Here is a 24749-nt window from a genome sequence, read left to right as displayed (position 1 = left end):
GCCAATAAAGAAACCTTTCAAATGTTTTCCTCTGAATTCTGAATCTTGAGTAAACTGGGAAAACACAGAAAGGTTGTTCCAGCTATTTTTCTGAAGATTTACACCAAATACACTTCATTGCCAAACTACAGTGCAACTGGTGATTGAATCTTTTCTCCTTGACCATGAACTGAAAGATATTTAAACTTCTGTGTTAGGACAGAAGAGAGTGGGCTTTCCTTCTGCTTTAGTTGCTAGAAAAACAGTGAACAATATTACATTTCCTGTAAGGCTGGAAAGATTGAATCAGGTTATTTTTAAATCTGTGAGGCTATGGCCTAAAGGAAAAATGATAGTTGGACATCTTCATATAGAGTATTGCAGTACAGAATGGTGGGTTTGTGACTTGCCTACATCCATAGGAAGAGCAGCACCCAAGCAGTTTTGTGGAATTAAATACTATTGACAGCAACACCTTCACTGAATCACTGAGCAACTGGGGCTGCACACCTGGGAAAGCAGTGTCTGGGTCAGAAGTTATTTTAGAAGCCATGGGAGAATAGAGTATCAGGAAGGACTGAACCTTTTCACCTGCAAAGGACAACTGAAAAATGCTGGGTCTGAAACAGAAAATGGTCAGAATTTGAATGCTGCTTTGAAGGCTGTGAATTTAATGACAAGCTCCTGATAGACTGTAGCACTTTCTGCAATGCAGAGAAACACAAACTCATTACAGCTGCATCATTATAATATGATAATAGCATATAAATCCAAAGCTGCTTGAGCAGGATAGTATTAGAAATATTGGATACAAACCTATTCAGTTGCTAATTCCATCAACATAGATCTCAGTACAGTCCCTGCACAAAGGGACTGGAACAGTGAAGATAATTTGAACATTGAACTGCTGTGAGGAAAGAACATGAGAAAAGTCTGGGGGTGGTTTGTTACTGTTACTTTGGCCTTCACAGGACATCCCATGATTCTCTACCTTCAGTCTGACCTGACTGTGTGACTTGTTTCACTTGTCTTATTTAGGATCTCCTGTGCTCTTTCTCTCTGATTCTCATTACTGTCCCATATATGTGAGTTTCATCAGGTGAGTGAAGACACCCAAAACCTTCTGTCTGTACAGCATGCTTCAGAACTGAGATATCTGTCACTTCTGGTTTGTGACTGATCCTATGGGAAATGAAGCACATCAAGCACAGCAAATGAAAAAAATCAAAAATTGGAAGGAAGGCAGAGGCCTTTTGCTTTAGCACTGACAAAGTCATATTTTCATTTGAGTTATTCGTCCACTTTCTTTCCCTTCTCTTGAGGAGAATGCTTTCCACATGCAGATGGTTGTTGTAGGACAAGTTGTTGTGCTGTGTTTCAGGCAATGTGGACCTGCAGTATTGATCCCCTGGTCCTGCATGTAGAGCCACTGTGAAGAGTCAGATCAGGACATCAGCCTCTGTGGGCTGTGCAATGCCACATCCCAGAAGTCTGTGTCCCATTCTGCATTCCTTGAAGCATGGGACCTTCTCATCTTCCTCCTCTGCTCACGTAGAGGCAGTGAACTCTGTAGCCTTGGACCAGAAATTTTCTCTGCCAAGGATTTGGCCTTAAATAAGCCCAAGAGGAGATATTGCAGCTGCCTGCTGCTTCTTTCTTCTACAAGGAGGTTTTCTGCTGAGAGGTGGAGGGATATACTCAAGGGACAGCAAAAGAGCAGATCGTGAGAACCTGGAGATGCTTCCCTTGGTTTTGGCACTGTGGATACATGGTGTGATTGGGTAAACCTGCCCACTGATCCTTCCAACTGGCATGAAAATTCTGCTCTTCTCATTGGTGGCTGCCCTGAAAACTGAACAGTACTTTGAAAGCATTGTGAGATCCTCAAGAGAAAATCAGTCTGACAGAGCATCCAAGATAGCTTCACTGTCCCCTAACTACTCCTTGATGTCTAACTTCTACTTTCCATTCTGGATGGAAAGTAAATTATTATGACAAAAGATGGGCTGCTTTTGTCACACTGCAAGCAGTAACCTTTTAGAATGCTTCAACCACATTCCTGGATGTTTCCAGCTTTCAAGTCCCATCAGGGAGAGTACAAGAAATTAGAAGTTTCCCACCCACAGGTAACCAGGACCAGCACTAATGATGCCCTTTTTACCCTAGAGAATGTTGTCACTGAGAGCAGCCCAGAGGCATGACCACACACACATGGAGTTACCCCAAAAGCTTTTCTAGCACTTCAGCAATTATTAATTAATTACTTGCTTTCAGGCCAGGTCCTGTAAACACTTCCTCCCACACTAGCCTGCTGTGAACAATTTCAGTGTGTGCATAAGGAGAAAGTTTTGTGGTTACTGTAGATCAGGAGCCCTTTCAGAGCTTTCCCACAGCACTTTCCATTTCTCACCAAGTCCTCTCTTCTGTGACCTTCTGTATTTTGTCCTGCTTCATCGAGGAACCACATGGAGCACCAGCAGAAAGACTCCCTGGTCTCCCTGGACTCCCAGGTCCCTGCCTTCACCTCAGGCAACCACCTGGGTTTCTGTGAAGGGAAATGCACTCACACAACTCTCTCACACAAGCAGTGGGTGGGCTGAGACAGATCAAGAGCTCCTGTCCTCTCAAGGAGAGAAGATGGCAGAGGTGGCTCTCAGTAAACAGAATTTTGCCCAGTAATGCCAAGAGGAGAGCTGATGTCAGCCCAGGACATACATTGCAGGAATGCTAATGGTGAAAAGGCTGGGCACATTTCCTATTTTAAAGAGGCTTTTTAAATTCTCCATATGCTTCCTTTAAAAAAATTCCTTTAATCTTTCTGATGTTTGCAGTACCCTGGAGAATAATACAAGTTCTTTTCTCAGTTGATGAGTGTATTGCTTTTATAGGATTTGAAACACTTACTGACCTGGGTAGCTTATGGCAAAATAGGATTTTGAATTCAGTACCAACTTGCTCTATCTTGCTTCTCTTTCTAATCCACACTGAACCTTATCTGTTGTTATTTTGTATTTCACATGATGCTATTTCATGCTAGAGTAATTACTGCTATCAAAGATAGAAGGGCCTTGCCATCAAAGAAAGAAACCTGTGAACACAGCACATAATTCATAAAAGATCTCAAACCTGAGTGAAGGAAAGCAGGAGTTAAACTGCCTCCTGCATAACAGTTGTTTTGTTTTATGCTTGATGTTCCATCCCTGTGCCTAATTCCTCAGTCTTGTCTTCCATGGTGACTCTGTTAGCAATGAGATGCTAATTAAATTTCATATTTATGATTAGAAAATAAAATCATTGGACCTTTTTAAAATAGATTTTTATGAGTTTTAGCTCAGTTAGCTGAGTCAGCAGTATAGATTCTGCAAGGCTGAATTTACCAGCTTTGAAAAAAACGATAAATAGACCAAATAATGATGGAATGCAAGTCTAATCTAAAACCTCATGTATTTTCTACACTATTTTCTGAGCGTAAGAAAAAAAATTTTTTGTTCCTCATAGAAATAGTCATGTAGAAAGGTCCTTTCTTTTAATACGTCTCCGAGAGTCCAAAGCTTAAAATTTCATCTAATGCTTAAAATCTCAGCTGTAGTTGGAGACAGTATGCTGAAAAGAGATTGCTGCACCAACAGTGTTTACAGTCACCTGTTAGTTAGCAAAATAATTCATGGATTCAGAAGAGTTAGAATTAGCAGAGTTAAGCTCTGACACACAGTGTCTGCCCTCTTTCTTGAGGAATGTCTAATCTGAAGAGTTTCTACACTACTGGAGAATCAGAACTGTTTAAATTCTGCTCCCAAACAGACTTAGAGGTGCTTTCTACAGCAGTTTCCTATTTCTGTAAAAATCAGCACCTCACAAAGCTTTATAGGCCCATTTTTCAAACTCTTCATGTTTGAAGAATGCTCAAGTTGCAAGAAGATTTTAAAAGAGCTCAGCTTCCATTTAAGCATGTAAGAAAGACCTGATTTTCAAAAGTGCTTAACTCCCAGCAGCTCTGTGATTCAGAATGCTCTTATCCCACGCTCTGAGGCAAATCTTGCAAAAATCTGATCATTTATTTTGATGCCTAAATGCCACCTACACTTAGAAAATCTGACCCTAATTACAAGTTGTGCCCTTGAGTAGGAATGAGGAATAGGGGAAATCAATCCTTGCATTTGGCAGCCACTTACTAGTGCTCATATTGCATGTAACCTTACTTCACACACAAATACAACACTGCAGTGAAAACAAGTGCTTTTCTGCACATTCTGCAAATGCTTTTCTTGTTAGCTTGGGACACTTCATGCTGTGAGGTGCAGTTAATGCAGATAACACGTAAGGAATTGTTATGCTTCAAGGCACAAGTTGGGAGACTAAACCAAAGCAGCCACTGACTTGTAGTTGGTTGTGATCCCTTATCACCCTTTGTACTGTTCAACAGCTTCTGAAGATCAGGATTTGGGTGCAAATCCTGCAAATCTTGCTTTTATCATATTGTTTGTAAATGCTGTTTCAACAGCAGCTGCCTGTGCTTAAAGACTAGGATGCTCACAGATGGATACAACTCTGCCATCACTTAGTAGTTGCTATTTTGACAAATTTTTATTTGTCAAAAAATAAAGAAGAGAATTCAGTGATACTCATTCTCAAGAACCACACAGGTGAGGACAGATAGTCAGATTTCTTGCTATTTCACTACTTTGCTTCTTTGACCTTTGCAAAAAAGTACTAATTTTTAATTTGTATAACTGGCCAGAGTTTCCCAATGAGAACAGTTTAGTCTCTTCCACTGATTGGTAAATTCTTCTGGGATGTTTTCCACACAAAAGCTTTGCAGCATTTTATTTTATCTCATCAGAGCAATGGACTTAGTTGGAGAAAGCCAAGGGAAAAGACTTAACTCCTCTTTGCAATGTTTGCAAGAAATATAGAATTTCCAAGGATTTGGTATTATCTCTTCTCCAAGGCAGTAAGACAAGGTCATACAGAGGTTACCCCTTCCAGAAATAAAATATAGTCCTGACAAGTAACGAATAAAACAATTTTTCCTTCAAATTGTTATAGAAGTGTGTTAAAGGGGCCCTGCTGCAGGATGAAGAGATTTTTTTTCCTCTGTTTTCTCACAAGCTGCTTCCCTGCTCTTAATTGTAGGCCTTACAGAGAGTGGCAGAGCTTGTTAATGAACCCCAGCTGTAGGGCCTGCAGGAAAGGAAGACCCCTTTGAGGTGCTCCTCAGATCTCTCCATCTCCAGCACACAGCTCACTGGGGCTGTAACACTTCCTCAAAGACTTTCCTCTGCTATGGTGTCATGTTTGAAAGTTACCCACAACCTCTGTTCAGAAGAAAAAGGAAGTAAGGCAGCCCCCAGCACCTTGCTCTCTACTATAAATAGAGAGGAAGTTTGAGAGAGAGGATGGGGGGTGTATTTTTCCGGAGCTACGTGACACAGTCCTGTGACCCTGCTACAAGCAGGGAGAGGACACAGAGAGAGAAGAAAAGGAGGTGACCAGAAAGCATAAGTGGGGAAAATCTATTCATAAGACAAGTACAGCATTTCCATATGAAAGGAGAATTCTAATTTCCAACAGGGAAATAGCGAGCTCCTTCTTATTCCTGGTGAGGTTTTGTCCTTCCTAGGCCAGGGTGCTTCTGATCTATTGGAGACTTTTTCTTGTCAAATGGCATCCAGTTGTCTTCTCTGTCTTCTGTGCTCTGCTGGCTGAGATGCCCTTGCAACTTTAAGCAAGTTTGCAAGGATAGAGGATTTTGTCAATGAGCAGAACATGAAAGACTGTGGCAGTCTGCAACTGGGAATGAAGCTTAAAACTTGCAGTGACTTTGAGGTGGGCAGACTGCAGATGCTTGTTACCTAAAGAACACATCATTCTTCAAGCCACAGTCAAACTAGCATGTGCAAGGCAGCTGTCTGTTCTATAGAATTAGTGTCTATTTTGAAGTAATAGTTACAAAGAGGTAACAGATGGACTGAGGTATAACTTGTTCCGTGTTTACATAAAATTAACAAAATGTATATTTGAATCATAGCAGTCATCACCCTAAGGAGACGAGACAGTGTTTGATCCAACAGAAGATGCTGTTGGCAATTAAGAGCTAAACATGAATGAGTAAAATTGGACAGAACTAGGTAGGGAGCTACTATACCTTTGTGTAGTGTACGTAAGATTCCAACTGAATTGCTTTCTCATCACAGTCAATTCATGCTCCTGTTAGAATGCAGCAAAGGGTTTCCATGTGCATTATTTTTCATGCATTTGGAGTATTATTTTTTATTCAGGTTGAACTTTAGACAAGGCTCATGAGAGTTGGCTGCTTATTTGCTTATTCTTTGTACATCATGAGAGTCTCAATATAGGATTCTGTCTTCTTTTTCTGTCATGCTATAAAGCCTACTATATGAAATATTCTTCTCAAACTTTCTTGGGCCATGGTGAATTACAGTGAGATTGTCTGGCAGTATTCAAGATTGGATGAGTGCTCCCTTTTCTAGTGTAAGACTGGCTGATGCATTTAGTGTCTGTTGCTGCTGACTTGAACTCAGTTGCAGTCCTCCCATCCAGTGTGCTCTGTGCTGTCCTTTGACTGCTGGGGGATGAGAGCATCACCCACAAGGAGTTATTATCTGGCTGTGTTGAACAGGTTCTTCTCTTGAGTGTTTTTGTTATTTTTTTAAATTCTTGTAACATGAGAGTTTGTGGCAAGTGTGAACTTTGAAAATAAGTGGACTAAGTAAGAGTTTTGTAAGGTAGAGCTACACTTCTTTCTCTTTTCCTGTTTTATGTGAGTCATATTGATAGACCTGAGGAGTCAATAAAAGCAGTGAGAATCAGGCTGGCTGGGCAAGGGTTATGCAAGTTTCATACATATGCATCAGCTAATGAGTCCTTGCCCTTACCAGGTTCTTACATAGCTCAGTCTGTGCAAATCCCTTATGAACACTGGCTCCAGGTGCCAGAGAGTGTGCTGGGATTTGAAATGTGAGCACACACTTATGGGGACCCAGCCTCTAACAATCCTCAAATCCTCTTGCATTTGAGCAACTTGAATTTCTAATTCAAGACTCCTCCTGATCTCACAGTACTCTATGCTTGCTCCCAGTTCTGCCTCCTTCTCCTAAACCAGTGAGAGTCTCATTATCAGTTGTAAAAACAGAGTGAGTATCAAGAAAAATTAACCTGGGACTTTGTAATGACTTCTGAAGCATTCTCATGAGTCCTTGGCAGCTCCTGGATGACAGCTTCTTTTTTAGATCTTGGCTTTTAGCACTCATTAGTTGGAAGGAAATGCTCATGTCAGTAGCTAATGCTGCACTCATGAAAAAAAGGCCAGATATATAAACATATTTGTACTATACTAGCACAGTGATTTCTGTTGTCCTCCTTATCACCATGCATAAGAGCACAGAGGATGTCTAGATTAAAGCATTTACTAAATGTCAGGCTTTCAGCTCTCCACTGCTGCTTTGCAAATCCTTTAAAATAGATGCACTAAATTCCTGTGGTAAATTATTTAAATTATTGTGCCATTACCTTGATTTGCATGCTCAAAACCAACACTAATTTCTAATGTGTCAGGAAGGGCCTTCCCTCTTTACCCCTTAATTTGCTTTACACCCCACATTCCTTCCCTTTGCCTTTACTAAGCCCTTTCCTGTTTTCATCTCTATCTCACCAATGTTCCTTTCATTCTGTGGAGTTCCCCTTTCTCTAACTTTCTTTTTCTTTTCCTGTTTCTTTTTTATCTTTCCTTTTCCCTTGAGCTCACCATTTTTCATCCCCATTTCTCATTTTTCTCTCTTTGGTTTTTTTGCTCCATCTCTCATTGCCCACCTCCCTTGTTCATTATTTAATTTCACATAGATTAGCATTTAATGAGGGCAGTACAAACAGTTTCTGAACTCTGGGGAAACAGAGTCATATCCATCTAATCACCAGTGTAGACATTTCCATCTGAAGGGACAAATTTCTTTCCACTGACCCCAGAGGGAACCTAAGCAGCTAGCAGTGGCTAGAAACCAATCTTTAGAGGGCATCTGAGGTAGAAATAGAAAATGGTAAAGTTTTGAACAGACCATTTTCTATTTGTTCTAGAAAGGAACTAGAGTTCTGAGTACAATTAGATGCCCAGTTCAAAGAGGTGAGGTGGATCCTCCTTTCTCTGTCAGCAGGGCACAGATGGGATGTTCCTGAGGGAGCTGGAAGCATATTCGGACATAGAAAATAGTGACACACAGAAAAATGAGTGGGCAAAGCATGTAAGGTATTTTTAGAAGATATTTTTTCCATTTCTTTGTTTATTATTGGTAATATATGTTCTGCAACCAAATCTGATTGGATGTTGCATGTTTGAGGTAGCACAACCTGCTGTCTGTTTGCTTTTGAGACAAAATTAGTCATTTCCTTCCTATGTGATAAAATGATAAGAGCTCTGAAGTTCTAAAGCTGGCAGACCTGAGGAAGAAAGAGACTTTAGATATTGTGGCCCTGGGAGTGCAAAAGGGGCAAGCACAGATCTCAGCCTTTTATGAAACAGAGATCCTATTAGGTAATAATGCACTGATTAAGTTTTTTGCAAATGTATTTCACTGGGCAAAGCAACATTCTTGCTGTGTAAATACTTTTTTCCTCTGGAATACTTATTCCAGTGACAGGTATTCCATAGCATTCCACATGCAGTTTCAAAAGCAGACAGAAATTATATGTAGCAAGGGTGGAATTCAATGCAAGGATTGTTCAGCTCTTAAGCAATATTATCCTCCAATATTGAAAAACTTGTGTATCTTTGTGGCATGCAGTGTTTTCTGGTTTAGGTGACACTAAGCAAGTCATTGGGTGCACTAACCCAATGTTAACAACTGATCTCTGCTTTAATTGATCTGCCCTTTTTTTTTTTTTTTTTTTTTGAGATGAACTTTTATGTGGATCTGTTCCTAAGATAGTAAATAAAGACAATGGAAGAAATAATTAAAGAGAGTTACTATAGTATTACTATTCTGCCCCTCTTCTGTTAGGACAGGAACAGGGATTGAAGATTAACCTCTGATTTATTCTGTTGCTTTCTTTTTTGATAGAACAGAGCTGCTGAATAAGAGTAGCATGATAGAATTAATGTCTTTTTTCTCTCACTTGGTTGTTGAGCACATAGTTATGGAAATGAGGGGAATTTCTTCTGTTTGTGGAAGTGAAATGAATATGCCTCCAGAATCCTTTGAACAGGTTAGGGAGTTTATTTTGATTCTCTCTCTTGTGTTCAGAAAATGGGAGCAGTGTTTCTGACTATGGCTATCATCTGGCTTCACTGTCATCTGGCTTTACCTCACTGAAGCCCTGAAAGTTTGTTAGTGTTGGTTTTTTGGTTGGGTGTTTTTTTGTTGTTGGTTTTTTTTGGTTTTGTTTTTTTTTTTGTAGATTGTGTGTAACATGAAGAGTGACTCCATGGAATTAAACAGAATACTTTTGTGTGAAAATAATCCTATTTTGTGTTTAAAGCTTCCTGCTCTTCTATTACTTTGGTATCTCTTATTCTATATTTTTCTTTTATATTTTGTTGAAACTGTCTCATTCAGTAAGCTGCTTGAATCTTTTCTATAAAGGGAGAATTCTGATATATACAGAGTTGTTCTTTCCATATACACTTTCCATTAGCCACTGTGACCTAAACCAGAAATACAGCACAGCCCATTCAGCAGTGCTGCTGGCTTCAGCAAGTATTCTAATGTCTGCAAATAAGTAAAATGAAGTCACAAAACTGCACCAATGATAAATGTTTTTGTTGGACCTTCCTTTTACAGTAATTAACTAACTACTCCTACCTTGTCATAAAAATAGTTCTTGCCAGCTTTGTTATCAGGTGGGGACTTTGAGTTAGAAGGGATGAATATGAAGGTCATATAAATATAAATTTAACAGAGATGAAGATACTGTCTCCTCTCCTTTGGGAGTCCAGATTCCAGCACCTGTATGGAAAAAATTGGAAGTATGGCTAAGTCAATTTAGTCTTCTTAATCAATCTTTAAGCCCTTTATAAGTGGTTTTCAGTAGCCTAGAATGTCCAGCAGTGCAGCCAGCATAATTGGAAACTGCTGATATTCAGTATTTCAGAAAGTCAGGAGTGCAAATAGAGCTCTCCTATCCTTAAGCAAAGGAATAGTTTCCTTATCACACTTCAAGCTGTGACTTTCCTCTAAAATTAAAAATAGTGCTAAATCCCTTTATGGTTTTGTGGTTCTCTGGTATTGCAAATCTCTGCATATTCATACAAGCAGCTTTTGAGAAAATCACCCTGTTGTTACAGTAGATCATGTGAGGGGCTGTACAAACTTGGAGAAAGGGTATTGCCTCTGAAATCTACAATATGCATAGAAAGAGGATGATAAAAGAGAAACCCTGGAAGTGGTGAGGTTAATTATATACAGTTTTAATCATTATTTTTGTTTTAAAGTATAATAATTTCTACATAATCTTTTCCTGATTTGTGTACACCTATTTGGTATTTAACACTGTTCTGTTCATATTAACTTACAATCTGCCCAAACATCTTGGGTGCTGTGGTTTCTTTTTGAATATTGACAGTCTGTGAACATCTGGGACAAATGCAGAAGTCCAAAACATTAAAATAGATCTCCATTTACAAAATCAACTTCTTCCTGCTTCTCAGTATGAGGACAATACCTTTTTTTATATATATATTTCATGAAGGAAAGATCAAGAAATCAGAATGCCTGGCTGAAGCCCACGTTTGCAGCCTGCTGCATGGTGATTTCTCAGTATCGACAGGCTGACAAGAATCCAGAGCAAGGGAATGCAAATAATTAAACAGCTGAAGGGTTAATTTCTGCACCATCGTGAAATGGACCGCAAAAAATGAAGCTTTTGATGTGACCTAAAGATAAGCACTTTGTAGAACCCCTGGTTCTGAAGCCTGCAGGCTTCATTCCCTTGATCAGTGGAGAGTGGCGCTGACATATGAAAGTGTGGAGCCTGAGTGAGAAGAGAGGGCAGCTTGAACAGCAAGGTGATTTGTTCACTTGAAAAATAGAAGAAGAAAAATAGCAAACACATAGAAAGATTCATTTGTGTGCAACAGCCAAGAGAAGGATAGTCCCTGAGAGAGAAAAGGAGATGAGGGGAGTAGAGTGTTTCTTTTCATGTTAAAAGGGATTCTCTCTTTTATTTTTCTGCATCTAGAGAGACTTTTGAAATAGATGGGACTAGCTGAGATTATTACTGGATTAAGATCTCCTGCAGCTAAAAGCAATGTTGTATACTAACTGTTGAAAGGAGCAGCAGGAGAGCAATTTTTTAACTGCTGTGGGGATTCTTATTTCTTTTTGGTTTATGTCTGTTGAATCCAGTCCAAATCTGTGACTTCACACCTGGGATTTGTAATGGACGCCATAGTATTGCTCTGACATGTCACAACTTCTGAATGTGTTAGGTTGCAACTCAAGAGGTGTGGGAATCAGAAACTAGATAATGGTAATAGAGATCAGATTAAATAAGTGATTACACATTTAAAAACATTGTAAAGCTGTCATTTTTTTAATTTTATAGGTGAAAATAGCTTTTGTGTCATATTAGAGAGAGGAAGGACAAAGAGGAAATAATGTTTCAGCATGTGCTGCTGAGAATCTTTGGAAGTTAAGGCCACTGATGTAATACCTTCATTGGCTTCCCACTGAGCTTCAGTTGTCACATCTCTTTTCTGACCAGCACACTGGAATTTCAATGTATCACAAACATTTTCTTTCCCATTCAACTTTATATTAAATACTAAAGCAAAGAAATATTTGCTTAGTAAGAAGGGTGCTGTATTTCTATCAACTCTCCATTGCTATTGTGTCTGGAATAGGTGCACAAGACAGTGGAGCTGCCTGGGGGTTATGCTTTTAGCCCAAAGAACCACAACAGAGGCAAGACCTCAGACTCCAGGACAGAGAGGAATGCTACCTGTTGAAACAGCAGAAATCCCTGAGAAGTGATGAACAGCACAGTGAGTTAGGAGAGAGCTCAGTGGTGCTTCTGGTAGGGTGTTTCCAAGGTGGAGCTCCAAAGAAAAAAGAAGGTTCTGAAGGCAATAAGAAGGTTCTGAAATTCCTACATGGCAGTGGGTCTCTAAGGTCTCAGGCTTGCTCCTGATTATAGGCTGTGCTTAAACAGGAATCTCCTTTTAAAATTCTTAGCCACTCATGCATTATACTTATTACTTTCCCATTAAACATTATGTCCCCAAAATAACAGTAAGGGTATATTGTGCACACACACAAGGGACTATTTGATAAAAGTATTTTTAATGCCAGGTAAAAAAAAATGTATTCATGTTGAGAATTACACTGATGAGTGAACTCTCCTTTGAACCATTTAATGGAGAAATCCCTTACTAATGTCCTGGGGGAACTGCTGACACTGTGTAATAATTTCTGGTTCAGTGCACCAGATTACAAGATATCTTGTGTTTTATGAAATTCAGGCAAGTGCTTCTTTTGCACTCTGAGGTCCATCTGTGAGCTTTCCTGGGATGTTACCTCAAATTAAAGGGCCTGCACCACATCTTTTTTTAGATGTAAGAGATAGCTGTGGCTGTGAGATTACTAAAGTACTGTGTGACCTTCTGCTTTACTGCCTTCTACTCCCAAAAGTTCAGCTTCTCCAATTAGGTAGTTTGTTAAATTCATCTTTGAAGTGAAATACTGTTGTTTCCAGAATAAGTGGTGGGGAGTAAAGTTCATGTGAATGGATATGTACTTCAGCTGTAACTCTTTCACCTCCCACTGCCACCTACTTTATAGAGCTCTTTCTATTGTTTCACCTTCATCCTCTGCTACTGCAGCTTCCTCTTTACCACACATAAATAGTGGCATTGAGTAAGAATTTCATCCAGCTTTTGAGAGGTTTCTTCCTAGCTGCAGCCATGCCCCTGTGATTCTGGATCCCATTGAGCAGACCTGGTCCCCATTGTCTTCTGAGGACTCTTCTCTCTCCCAGACCATTTATTTGCAGTCACTGGAGTAATGAAATCTATGTGCTAGAAGCAAATGATAAATAAGTGGTTCCTGAGATGTGAAACTACAAAGGGAAGAACTCTGGGAGAGCTGCTCTAAGTACAGAGGAACAAAACCCCTGACAATACTCCCCTAACTTGTAGATAGCATGAAGAAGCCATCCAAATTTTTCTCATAGAGATGTTGAACCCCAGCCTTGGATTTTGACAAATTTTTTTGGACCTTACCTTTGAAAATATCAAGCAAAGACTACATATTTTTGTAGGACTATTTTGTGTTTGATTACAACAGAACACTGAAAAACACATTTAGCAGATTAGCACCCTTTTTTTTTTTTTTTTCCCCAAGATGAGGAATTAGTAGCCCCTGGCTATACGGATAAATAGCTGGTTTTGCCCTGCAATGTAACACAGGCTGCTTCACAGCTCCTGAAGTTGGAAGCTGAGAGAATTATAACACAGTGGAGAGAACTCTGCAGGTTCAAGAAAAACAACACGTTGTATTTGAGCTCTTTAGTTACTGATTACCACCAAAGTCCCATAAAGTGCAGCTCATATGACCTAAGAACTGCACATTCTTCTTACATCATTGTCTCAGATTGGATGAAATAACTCTTGAAATAGCAGCTTACCTTCCTTGTGCCACCTGGATCACAAGACCTTGAGAAAGCCCGAGTATAAAACTGACACTTGTTTTCAAAGGTTAACATTTATTAAAAAATGAAGAAGGAAAAATTTTGACAAAGTTTCTTTACTCTTCACTGCAGTACAAGTTTTCTGACCTCATTGTTGCCTGCCTCCTAACCTGCTCTAATGAGGTGGTTACAAATTAGGAGTTGGCAGGAAATTGCTTAGCAAGCACTCAGAAATCATGTGACAATATTTGCATGAGTCAAGAACATTTTTCAGAATTCAGTGACACAATGCTCATACTTCCCTGCTCATGCAGACAAAGGTAAGGGCTGAACATGCAGGCACTTGCATTCTTACCCACACAGGAGTCAATCTGCAGAAGGCAGACAAACAGAGCTGCTTGTTTCTGAGCTAATTATTCTTGTGCTGCAGTCATTTACTATGTGATGGCTGATGGCTTATCACATATATGCAGGAGAAAATGCAGGTTCAAATGAGTATACCTGAGAGGAAAAAGGAGGTGAGAATGAAAGCCTTAGCTGCCTGCAGCAGGTATTTGTCTTTGCTCTGAGCTCTGTTCATTCCCTCCTTTGCACTGCACCGTGTCCTCTACCATTGCTTCTAATATGAAGAGGGATTCTCTGACTTGTAGAGACCGCCATGGAGTTAGAGGAGCTACAGATTCATCACTAGAGAGCAATATGCCATCGTTCAGAGACTCAAGATAGCACTTCTCTGAACTGTCACTTTCCAGATGAGCTGTGGACAGGCTCCACTTCAGTTCAAACACTTTCAATATAGGGCAAATCCAGCGTTAGTCAGAAGCCATTCTAAGCTTATCCTATGTGACATGGAAGCACAAAAAAAAAAAAAAAAAAAAAAAAAAGAAAAAGAAAGGAACAGGATAGAAACTATCCCGTTTAATGTTCATTTGCCAGTGGTTTCTCTTGTTAAGGAGGAGAGCCAGAGATGGATGACTGCCTGGAGACACTGAAAGATGAAGAGGAAGCTTTGTGGGAGAATGTAGAGTGCAACCGGCACATGCTGAGCCGCTACATCAACCCCGCCAAGCTCACCCCCTACCTACGGCAGTGCAAGGTGATCGACGAGCAGGATGAAGATGAGGTCCTTAACTCTCTTATGCTGCCCTCCAAAATTAACAGAGCAGGTAACTATTTTATGAATGGCTTCATCTGCATCCTTATCTGGACAGTGTTATTTTGCTAAGTCTGGAAGGAGTCTGTATCATCTTACCCTGTATCTTTCCTACAAGAGATTTCACGTAAAGGGGGGAATCTGCTGCTGCTCTTTGCTAACAAAGAGTCCTTCCAGTGCTGTGCAGACTGGAGTTCATGGAGTTCATATTCCCAACAAAACCTTGGCAAATATTTTAATTAACACAAGCAGCACCCACTGCTTTTCCAAGAGCAGGTTTTCAGCTGTCTTACCATGCTCCATGATTTGTCACTGAAGGGTTTGCCATCCAAGCAGCTCAGCACTGCCTGCTGAAGGCTTCACTGCATAACGTGTCTTGAAATTTTTCTTCCAGAAACCAATTTGCCTGCTTTCTTTCAGAATAACCATCAGCACAGACATAAAGAATACATGGAATTACTTTGTGACCAGCTGAACTCAATTAGCCAGATTTTCCACAAATTTTGCTGTGATGGAGATGAACTTTAAGCAGATTTGAGTTCAGGGTTGCAGTACTTGCTAATGCTGCTCATAGTGCTCTTCTGTCACCTCTCTCTCTCTGTCCTCAGGACGACTGCTGGACATTCTCCACACCAAGGGCCAAAGGGGCTATGTAGTTTTCTTAGAGAGCCTTGAGTTTTACTACCCTGAACTCTACAAACTGGTGACAGGGAAAGAACCTACACGGAGATTTTCCACTATTGTTGGTGAGTAGAATCTATCCCAAAATAACCTCTTGAAATAAGGGCTATATTGATGACTGGGTTTGATATTTTTTTTTATTTTGTCAAGAAACTGAAGTGTAAGCTCATCTTGTAGCAGCATTCAGCAGTTTCTCAGTCCCATTCAATGCAAAATAAGCTAGCAATTCATCAGGAACATCCCATTTGTTTGAATGAAGCTAAAGAGCTTCAAATTGAATGATAAACATCACAAGAAATCTCAAGAGAAAAAACATTGGACCAGTGGACTAAATTATACTAATGACCTACTCATGCAACAAATTCAGAGCATTCAGATTAATTGTACTTGTACAGATTCATTTTGCAAAGTCTGTGCTATTTCCACATATAGGCCTGTCAGCTCAGCTAAAGACAGATGTAAAAGCTTCATATTTTATCCAGACAAAATCCTGTATGCATACAAGGTGATCCCAGTAATAGTGTCCTGTGTAACATTTGTGCAGTTGCTACGTAGATATAAAAAATTTAACTGTAATTGTGAATATTCTGCACCTCTGTACGTGTTGTGGGGTGTTTGTTTCTTGCTCAGTCCTGCTGATTCTGCTTAAAGTGGCTTTATTAGAAGTTAACAAGCTGTTCAAACATTTTCAGTGGAGGAAGGACATGAAGGCCTTACCCATTTCCTAATGAATGAGATCATTAAGCTTCAGCAGCAATTAAAGACAAAAGATGTGCAGCGCTGTGAACTCTTGGCTAAGTCTCGCCAGTTGGAAGATGAGCGAAAGCAGCTAAAGCTGAACAAGATCGAGCTGCTGACCTTCCAGGAGAGATACAATAAGATGAAAGAGGAGAGGAACAACTACAATGATGAGCTGGTCAAGGTGAAAGATGAGAACTACAACCTGGCCATGAGATATGCTCAGCTGAGTGACGAGAAGAGCATGGCTGTGATAAGGAGCCGAGACCTCCAGTTAGAGGTGAGATAAATGCTCTGGGCTCCTTTAATCTGGAGCAAGAGTGGAGTGTGGCAGCAGTTTCAAGCAGAATGGGACTTTCTCTGACAGCAGAAAGGGGCTGAGCTTTGTTCATCCAGATGATTCAAGGCATTGCTGAACAGAAATGCCAACTGTAATGATGTGTATTAATGACAGATAATTTACATACTTGTAATGGGTTAGCAGAACAGAGCATTTTAAAACAAAAATTACAAAGCATAATTTTTTACTAAAAACATAATTTTAGCTTTTCAGGCTCAGTAATATCTTGGGACAGTTACTGGTGTGGGAAGCTTGGGTAGAAAGTTCTGGCAGTTCATGCTGTCCAGCTGCTCACAGCCACTAGATTCAAGCATCTCCTGCCCTTCATCCCCACGAATGTCTCTGATCTCAGGATTATTCCCCCACTTTAAAACCTTTCCTCCAGCTAAGATCATCATATTTTTTTGAGTCCAGGTGTTACAAGAAGTAACAACCAGCCCACACCAGCTGTAGCTAGCAAGTATCAGGCTTCTGCTGGAGAATTAAACAGTTCAGTCATGGACATTCAACATGCATACACAAGGACACCCAATTATTTGTTTCTTCTTAGGATTCCCAGCCTAAGCTATTTTCTCCACCTCTGGCAGTGTGTTTTCACCTGGAAGTGAGAGTGTTGTCAGAGCAGTAAATATCAGAGCTGGGAATGATTTCTTTCCTTTCTCCTTCTCACTGCTCCCTGGCTGCTGCAGATTGACCAGCTGAAGCATCACCTGAACAAGGTGGAAGAGGAATGCAAGCTGGAGAGGAACCAGTCTTTGAAGCTAAAAAATGCTATTGAAAACCGACCTAAAAAGGAACAGGTCCTGGAGCTCGAGCGGGAAAACGAGATGATGAAGACAAAAATCCAGGAGTTACAATCCATCATTCAGGTATAAATGCAGATTGCTACATTTAAAATTCCAGCCATTTCAACTTATCCTTCCTGCTTCAGCAGTCTCCAACCTCTCCTTGCCTCCAGGCATGCCATTGCTCTCCTCTCATATTGCCTCACATGCCCCACAGCTCACAGCCTGCCTTGGAGGGTCCCCTTCAGGATCCAAGAGTCTGGAGGAGGCTGTGAGAAGCAGACAGAGAAGCAGCAGGTTGTGACAGCTCCCACGTGTATTCATTAGGGGACAAGGAGTAAACAGGTAGCTATGGAAAACAGGAGGTGGCATGGTTTCTGCTACTGCTCCTCGCCTCACACTCAACACATAATTTTGTTGTAATGCTACGAAGTGTTGAGTGAAACCTCCACCTGCAAAGCTACCATAAACCCAAGTGCAAAGTTAGGAAAAACAGAAGGTTGGTTATATTGCTCCCAGCTGTCTGTGGTACTCCTTGTACAAACACAAGCATGAGGAGGAGTTCTACAAAAAAAAAACAAAACAACAATGTCATTTAATAAATCAAGCTGTACATGAGAGTTTGGCTCTCTTAAGGTGCAGAGTGCAGCTGTTTAATTGCTGAGTCCTCAACTCCATCTTTTAGCCCTGCTGTGGTTCTTTGTACCAGGCTGTCACTAGGAAGCTGTGTTAAATAGCCAGCCCAGAAATTTCTGACAGTGGCTCTCTGGAGCCTGTTCTAGGCTATTGGCATCTCTGTAACAAAAGGTCTTAATGAAGCAGAGGGTAATTAAGGTTCCTGTGACCTGGGTGGTCACTATTTCCCAGAACACCCTGTAGAAAGCTGCTGTAACTTGCACTGGGATCTTAACTAAACTTAGTTTGGGCAGATGAGGTGAAAGGGTGACATACAGCAAAGTAAGCACAGTGTCACTCTGTGGAGAGCTTGGGCAAATATTAGGGTATATGTGAGAGTCCTTAGCACTTTGCTGGAAAAAGCTTGTGGCATTTTAAAATTACACTTTAAAAATTACCGATAGAATGCTTTTTGGAAATGGCTGTAACTGCTGGCAGTGCCTAATGATTCCCAATTCTAACACAAATCAAATTTAAAGGTTGAAAAAGGGTGTAGTATAGAAGTTTTGTGGAGTTCTGGTCCACAATGAATCCTTTATATTAATTGAAATGGTCTTAGAGCATCTAAAGAAATATCTAAATAATCACAAAATAGCTAAAAATAGAATTTCATTATCCTAAGTGAAAGTGTAAATAAACAAAAAGCAGTTTGTTCTAGGAATAATTAGAAATATTGGATAGCCAAAATGTCACTGAAATCCCAAATTAGTCTAGGTATTTTAAAAACATATACACATATTACTTGTTTGCACTATATGCCTTTTTCATCTGCCATTTATGGGTAGTTTTAGACGCCAGTTTATTTGTTAGAACCTGATCTGGTAATCTTGTTAATTTTAAATCTGGAAGAATAAAGATTGCTGGACACCACAGAAAATGAAGCAGTGGCACAAGCTACTCTAGGCATGTTTAATATTCTCTGAGCACAGCCCTGCAAAGCCTAAGCATGCTTTAAAAATTCCCCTGAATGTTTTCTTAGGCCCTGCTCTTTGGCAAAGGGGGATTTTTTTGGTTAGGGAGAGCTGATTAATAGAGAAGAGCTTTGAATTCAGGGCTTGGAGTGGAGAATTGTCACTACATCCAAAATGGATCAAATTATAGCCAGTACAATAAAACAGTAAAACAGTTCCTTCATCAGACTGCTCTGACAGCAAGACAGCCTTTATTTATATTTTCTGACACTTTTAAAATATGAACAAATGTCTCTCTCTCCTCTGCTTTCCCATTGCATCACCACATTCATTTTCTACTCCTCTTGCTTGCTACTGTCTTTGTTACTTTTCTCCTTGCAATACTCTTTTCTCTTTCCATGGACAGTCTCTTAAAAATGTCTTTGCTCAGGCTGACAAGAGGAGTTTGCCAGATTCAGACAAAGCCATTTTGGATATTCTGGAACACGACCGTAAGGAGGCACTGGAAGATCGGCACGAGTTGGTCAACAAGATCTTTAATCTCCAAGAGGAAATTCGTCACGTGGAGGACTTGAGGGATAAGGTGAGAAATGGAAGGGGAAAACCATGGAATATCTTGGGCCAGTGCTCACGAGACCCCTGAGAGCAGTGGTGGTGGCTGTTAACATTGTGTCCTTTCCAGTATCTTGAAGAGAAAGAAGATTTGGAGCTAAAGTGTTCAACACTAGGAAAAGATTGTGAGATGTACAAGCACCGAATGAACACTGTGATGATACAGCTGGAAGAGGTGGAAAAGGAGCGAGACCAGGTATCTAACAGTTAAAATGGGAAAAATTAGTAGCAAAAACCTGCAGCTCATATGTGTCGCTTTGAGGAATTGTGGGTAATTGGACCCAAATTGCCATTAAAAATAAACAGTTACAAGAAATTGTTTCTTGTTGGAATTTGCATTACAGCAATTAAACATAGGATAATATTGGGTTGTTTTCACAGAGTAGCATCTGGCAGGCAGGACCAAGATCTTAACAACAGCTCCTGCAGGCTTGATATTGGTGTCAAGTCATCTGCTTTTCCCTCTGGAGCATTTTGCCACCAACCAAGAGGGAGCTAGAAACGACCCCCACTCCCCACCAGCATTTTTAATAGCACGACTGTGGCACAGCCTGATCCAAACTGCAGTGCTAACTGGAGACTGGTTACTTGCTCTGAAGTCCCCTTTCCAAACACCTTCCAAGCAAAAACCAGCAGGAGAAGGTGCCTGGTGCCCAGGTGCAAAAGAGGTTTCTTCTCTCCCCGGCAGGCGTTCCGCTCCCGTGACGAGGCTCAGACTCAGTACTCACATTGTCTGATTGAAAAGGACAAATACAGGAAGCAGATTCGAGAGCTGGAGGAGAGAAACGATGAACTCCGGATCGAGGTGGTTCGGAAGGAAGCCTGCATTGTGAACCTGGAGTGCAAACTCCGACGCCTCTCTAAGGACAGTGGCTTGCAAGACCAGGTAGGGATGAGGAAGATAGGCACGAGTTGGTTTTGGGTTTTTTTTTTTAAGACTTGCTTTTAAAAACATTCTGGTGTGGAGGGGAGAGGGGACTTTTTGAGTTCCCTCCATGAATTAACTGTGGAAAATAACCTCCTTCTACTAAATATCAGTGTTCTGAGTTCTTCAGCACCATGGGGTTCAAGCTGTCTGTTACTAAGGCTGGCATACCACAACTTGACTTAAATTTTAAATGGAATGGAAAGAACTGCAGCAAGACAAATCATTTCTGCACTGAGGTAGAAACTAGAAATACTTTAAAGGAAAATGCCCCCATAAACAGAAATCTGTACAGATGTCAATCTAAATTACTGACTTGGTCTGGAGCCGTTCTCCGTGAGCTTGTGAGGCTCTGGAGTCAGAGAAAGTTCAGTCAGATTACTCTGAAGGGAGGTCATGAGTTGTACCAAACTGGTCTCAGAAGTGTTTCCTTCTGACCTTCAGAGTTTACCACGGAATCTACCCATTACCATTATCTCCCAGACCTTTGGAACTTCTAGTCCAAAAGCCAATGGCCAGGAAGCAGATGACTCCTCCACTTCAGAAGATTCTCCAGAAGACAACAAATTCTTCTTACCTGATCAAGCTCGACTCAGGAGAAGAGTGAATCTAAAGGGAATCCAGGTGTGTCTTAATATGAGGCTGGAATGATAGAGTGCAGGGACTGTTAGAACTAAGAGACATGTTGTGGCCATGCCTCTGAAAATGCTGTGCTGTAAAGATAAGAATAGATTTGTATAGCACAGTGATCTGTCAGTTTTGCCCTGTGGTGATTTGCATCTCAAGGAGCAGATATAATCAGGCTTCACATCCAGTTTTCTGTCCCTCCTCCCCATTTTGTGTATTCTCCTTGCTTCTGCTGTTCACTCCCATTCTTGGACTGTCATCAATAAACTGATTCTTTGCCCTCATAACAGTATTGGAAAAAAAATGACATAATGCCCAAAGTCCAACACAGAAGGAACGAAAGGTAGAAAACAAAGCATTGGTGGAAAAGCTCACATCAGCTTGAAGGAATAATGGAATGAAATGGACACAATCTAGAGCATATTTAACTGCCTAATTTAGAATTAAATTATGGCAATTTCCTCTCACTTAAGAGGAAGGGGTAGCATGAGTTAGGTCCATGATTTCCCCAACTGGCTGCATTCACATAGCTATTATCTGATGCTATGTTCATGAATTGTGAAAAATATACAATCTAACATTTGTGGGTTTTAGCTTCTCTTTCCTTTCATCTGCATTTGAATTCTCCCTGCCCTTCATAACCTTTCTGAGCTCTTACTGTCATCATTACTTATGGCAATAGAGCTGCATTTTTCACACTGCACACTCCAAAAGGATGCCTGTTGTACTAACAGCTGCCTGAAACCAGTCCCAAGGCACCTGCTTCACCTTTTGCCTCTTTATTCCCTCAGCAGAATCTGGAAATTGCAGTACATTTGGGCCAGCCTCTTAGAAGTAGCAAGGTAGCTAGCTCCCATTCATTGCAGTGGCATTTAGCTACCTAAATATCTTCTAAATGTTGGGTTCTGTTGTTTAAAGGAGGACAAATATACTGCAGCATAACAGTATAAAAATAGAGGTTAAAATATCTGGTTTACAGTGTGTGGCAAATATTTTGCATTTGTGCTGATTTTTGTCCTCTTTCGTTTAGATAAATCCAAGAGCTAAATCCCCTGTCAGCATGAACAAAACATCAGAGTTTCAAGGTCAGAAAGAGCACCCATGTCCTTATTCCTTTTCTGTTGCTTTGTCTCATTCACTTAATCTCTTTAAGTTGTTTTAAGAAATATGCCAACCAGGGAAATTCTTAACTAAGTCCATGTCAGTAAAATAGACAGTTTCTGTCATACTGAACAATGTCATAATTTATAGTAGTTGAGTGTTCCACCTGAATGTCCTCTCCATCCAAAGTTACCTCCACAGACATACAGTATTGCATCCTGTGGCTTACCTAATTTTTCTGTTGACCCTATTTTCCTTTTATTTTACACAAACTTTGAAGTAGTTGGTGTTACACCTGTTGTAAAAGTCATTATACAATTCTCCTTTTGCTGCTGGAAAAATATTTCAGGCTGCAAAGACCCTAATGAGTGATTGTCTCATGAGTTTCTTTGTCCTTCAGCAAAAAGGAAATAATTTGAAATTTCAAGTTGGAGGAGGTTGGAACCAGCTGCCAAGTTACCAAATCTGTTGCTGTATAGTGATGTTTGAGCTACTCCTAATTCCTCTTATTTATGTAACACTGTTCTTGAACCAAACACCATCTTAGGCAGCACTTCCTTTATTTGTTTTGTGTGGCAGTTTGCTTCCTGTGGTACAAAACATGATGAGAACCATGGGTCCTGCTGCAAGATAGGGCATGTTAAACAGCATGTCTGGTGTCAGGTTATTCCTTCTTTAATTTGCCAAATAGTTTTAGTAAAAACATATAGGGCAGAGCTAAAGGACAAAAGTTGGCAAGAGTGGGGTCTATTCTGGTGTTTCATCAGGAGGATGTGGAGGAAGAAGAGGGAACCCAGTGCTGCAGGGCACAGAGCCAGTCCCAGAGCTCTGGGGGAGCTGGGGGGGGAAAGATAAGCTGAAATGGAAAGATAATCTACGAGTTGTTGCAAATCTGTGAAAAACTCTGGATTGAAGATGATCTGACATGATTTTCTCTGCTGTCTCTCTTTTTCTCTGTCATCTGTGAGCACAGCAGACAGAGCACAGGATGAAGATGGGGCTGATGCCAGCAACGGCCGCACAGACACCACCAGTTCCTCTAATTCTGTTTCCATCAGTAACTCCATCAGCAGCTGTGAAGTCAGCAAAATTGTGAGGAGCCTTCAGATGCCCCTGGCCTGTCTGTGGCCATTTCTCCTAATGTGGTTCAGAGCTTTCGCAGCTCCATATTAGCACTTCACTTGCATCCCAGCTGTGACTAAATTCCAGGCCCTTGTCAGGGGCTCCCTTAATCCTTTTACCAGCATTTTGTTAGAACCATGTTATTAGCCTTTTCCAAAATCACAGAATTGCTTTATGTTTATATAAAGATATTTCAAAGGTACTTATGACCTCTTGCTGTCTCCTTATGCCATTTCACATTTCCTGTTAGAAGAAAGAGATTTTCTTTTAAAGCTGCTTTGTAATTTATTTAAGAAAATTTTCAGTTTGCTTTCTTTTTTTTACTTCTTTAATGCTTTTCCCGTCTATAAGTACAGTAAGTGAGGGAAAGGGTGCATATCACAGTTGGAAATTTCTGCATACTGTAGCCAAACTATTTCTTCTCTGCTTGCTGTATCCCCATAATCTCCCAAGGTAGATATTCCATTATACGTATGTGAGCACTGACACAGCAGGACAAGCAGACAGAGAGAGTGCTCTTGCAGAGTGTTAATAACAAAGAACAAAACATCTTTCTAGAACACTGTGAAAAATGCTGCCCCCAGGAAATTAAAATTATACCCAAGAATAGCTAGGAAAGAACTCCCTGCCACTTGTAATAAGCTTAGCTGGGTTAAGAATATTCTTTGGAATATTTGTTGGATATTTAGGCAACTTGTATTGTCTTCCCTCTGGTACAATTCAGAGTTTAGTTTCCGGTGTACTAGATTAATAATTTAACAAGTGGAGATGTGTATTTTTCTCCCTCATCCCTACTATTTATATATATAAGTACACACACACTCAGCTTTTCATCCTATTCCTCCTATTTGTCAGCTGTGCGACACATACACCACACAAGAAGGGTAAAATCAAAATTGTTTGGTAAATCATCCAGTCCTGTGGTCGTAGCAAATGGTACTGTGTCAGCACACAAGCTGTGCATATTGGTGAAATGCTGGATATATGAAATATATGACCACAAATATTCTTGTGTGTAGCATCCTGCATGTCCAGAACAAATTGTCCTCACTGCTGTGCGTGCTTCACAGCACAGAGCACCCCTGGCAAACTGGCAGGTTAATGCTTCTGTGAGTAGAATGGATAACATGTTTAAGACAGATAACCTTTCTCTCCCTCTTTTTTTTTTTCTTTTTTAACATAAGCAAACCCTGAGAAATCGCAATGACAGCATCATGTCCACCACTCCTGAGCCTCCTGGAAATGACTCCATAGTCCGACGCTGCAAAGAGGATGCCCCTCCGTGCAGGTAGGCAGCCAGGCTGGGGCAGTGTGCCCTGTTCTCCCAGGGAGGAGGTAAAACAGGCTGTAGTTGCCCTCCTGTCTGCCTCTAGTTGGAGAACTTCTATTTGACAGTAGGGCTGACTTTCTAAACTCCCTAGGACTGGAGTCCTTTGTCCCTAATTTTGTCCAAAACATTCAGGAG

The 24749-nt window shown here is 40.6% G+C and overlaps 1 protein-coding gene across 9 annotated transcripts in view; it reads left to right on the top strand.

Annotated features, from left to right (window-relative positions):
• The window catches only part of CARD11 (caspase recruitment domain family member 11), a 103266-nt gene that overhangs the window by 65043 nt on the left and 13474 nt on the right, over window positions 1-24749 (top strand). For 6 of the 9 annotated variants that reach the window (XM_071760478.1, XM_071760482.1, XM_071760476.1 and 3 more), the window contains 11 exons: window positions 14568-14780; window positions 15376-15513; window positions 16141-16466; window positions 17216-17395; window positions 19328-19480; window positions 19580-19705; window positions 20198-20395; window positions 20879-21058; window positions 22092-22146; window positions 23136-23254; window positions 24469-24572. In XM_071760478.1, coding sequence (XP_071616579.1) covers window positions 14568-14780; window positions 15376-15513; window positions 16141-16466; window positions 17216-17395; window positions 19328-19480; window positions 19580-19705; window positions 20198-20395; window positions 20879-21058; window positions 22092-22146; window positions 23136-23254; window positions 24469-24572 — 1792 coding nt within the window. Of the gene's footprint in view, window positions 1-13922; window positions 14165-14567; window positions 14781-15375; window positions 15514-16140; window positions 16467-17215; window positions 17396-19327; window positions 19481-19579; window positions 19706-20197; window positions 20396-20878; window positions 21059-22091; window positions 22147-23135; window positions 23255-24468; window positions 24573-24749 lie in introns of those variants that run through there. The other 3 variants (XM_071760484.1, XM_071760483.1, XM_071760480.1) reach the window with 3 other exon arrangements.

The sequence above is a fragment of the Heliangelus exortis genome, chromosome 17 (genome assembly GCF_036169615.1).
Source record: "Heliangelus exortis chromosome 17, bHelExo1.hap1, whole genome shotgun sequence".
NCBI classification, from domain to species: Eukaryota; Metazoa; Chordata; class Aves; order Apodiformes; family Trochilidae; genus Heliangelus; species Heliangelus exortis.
This window is presented reverse-complemented; position numbering and strand designations above follow the sequence as displayed.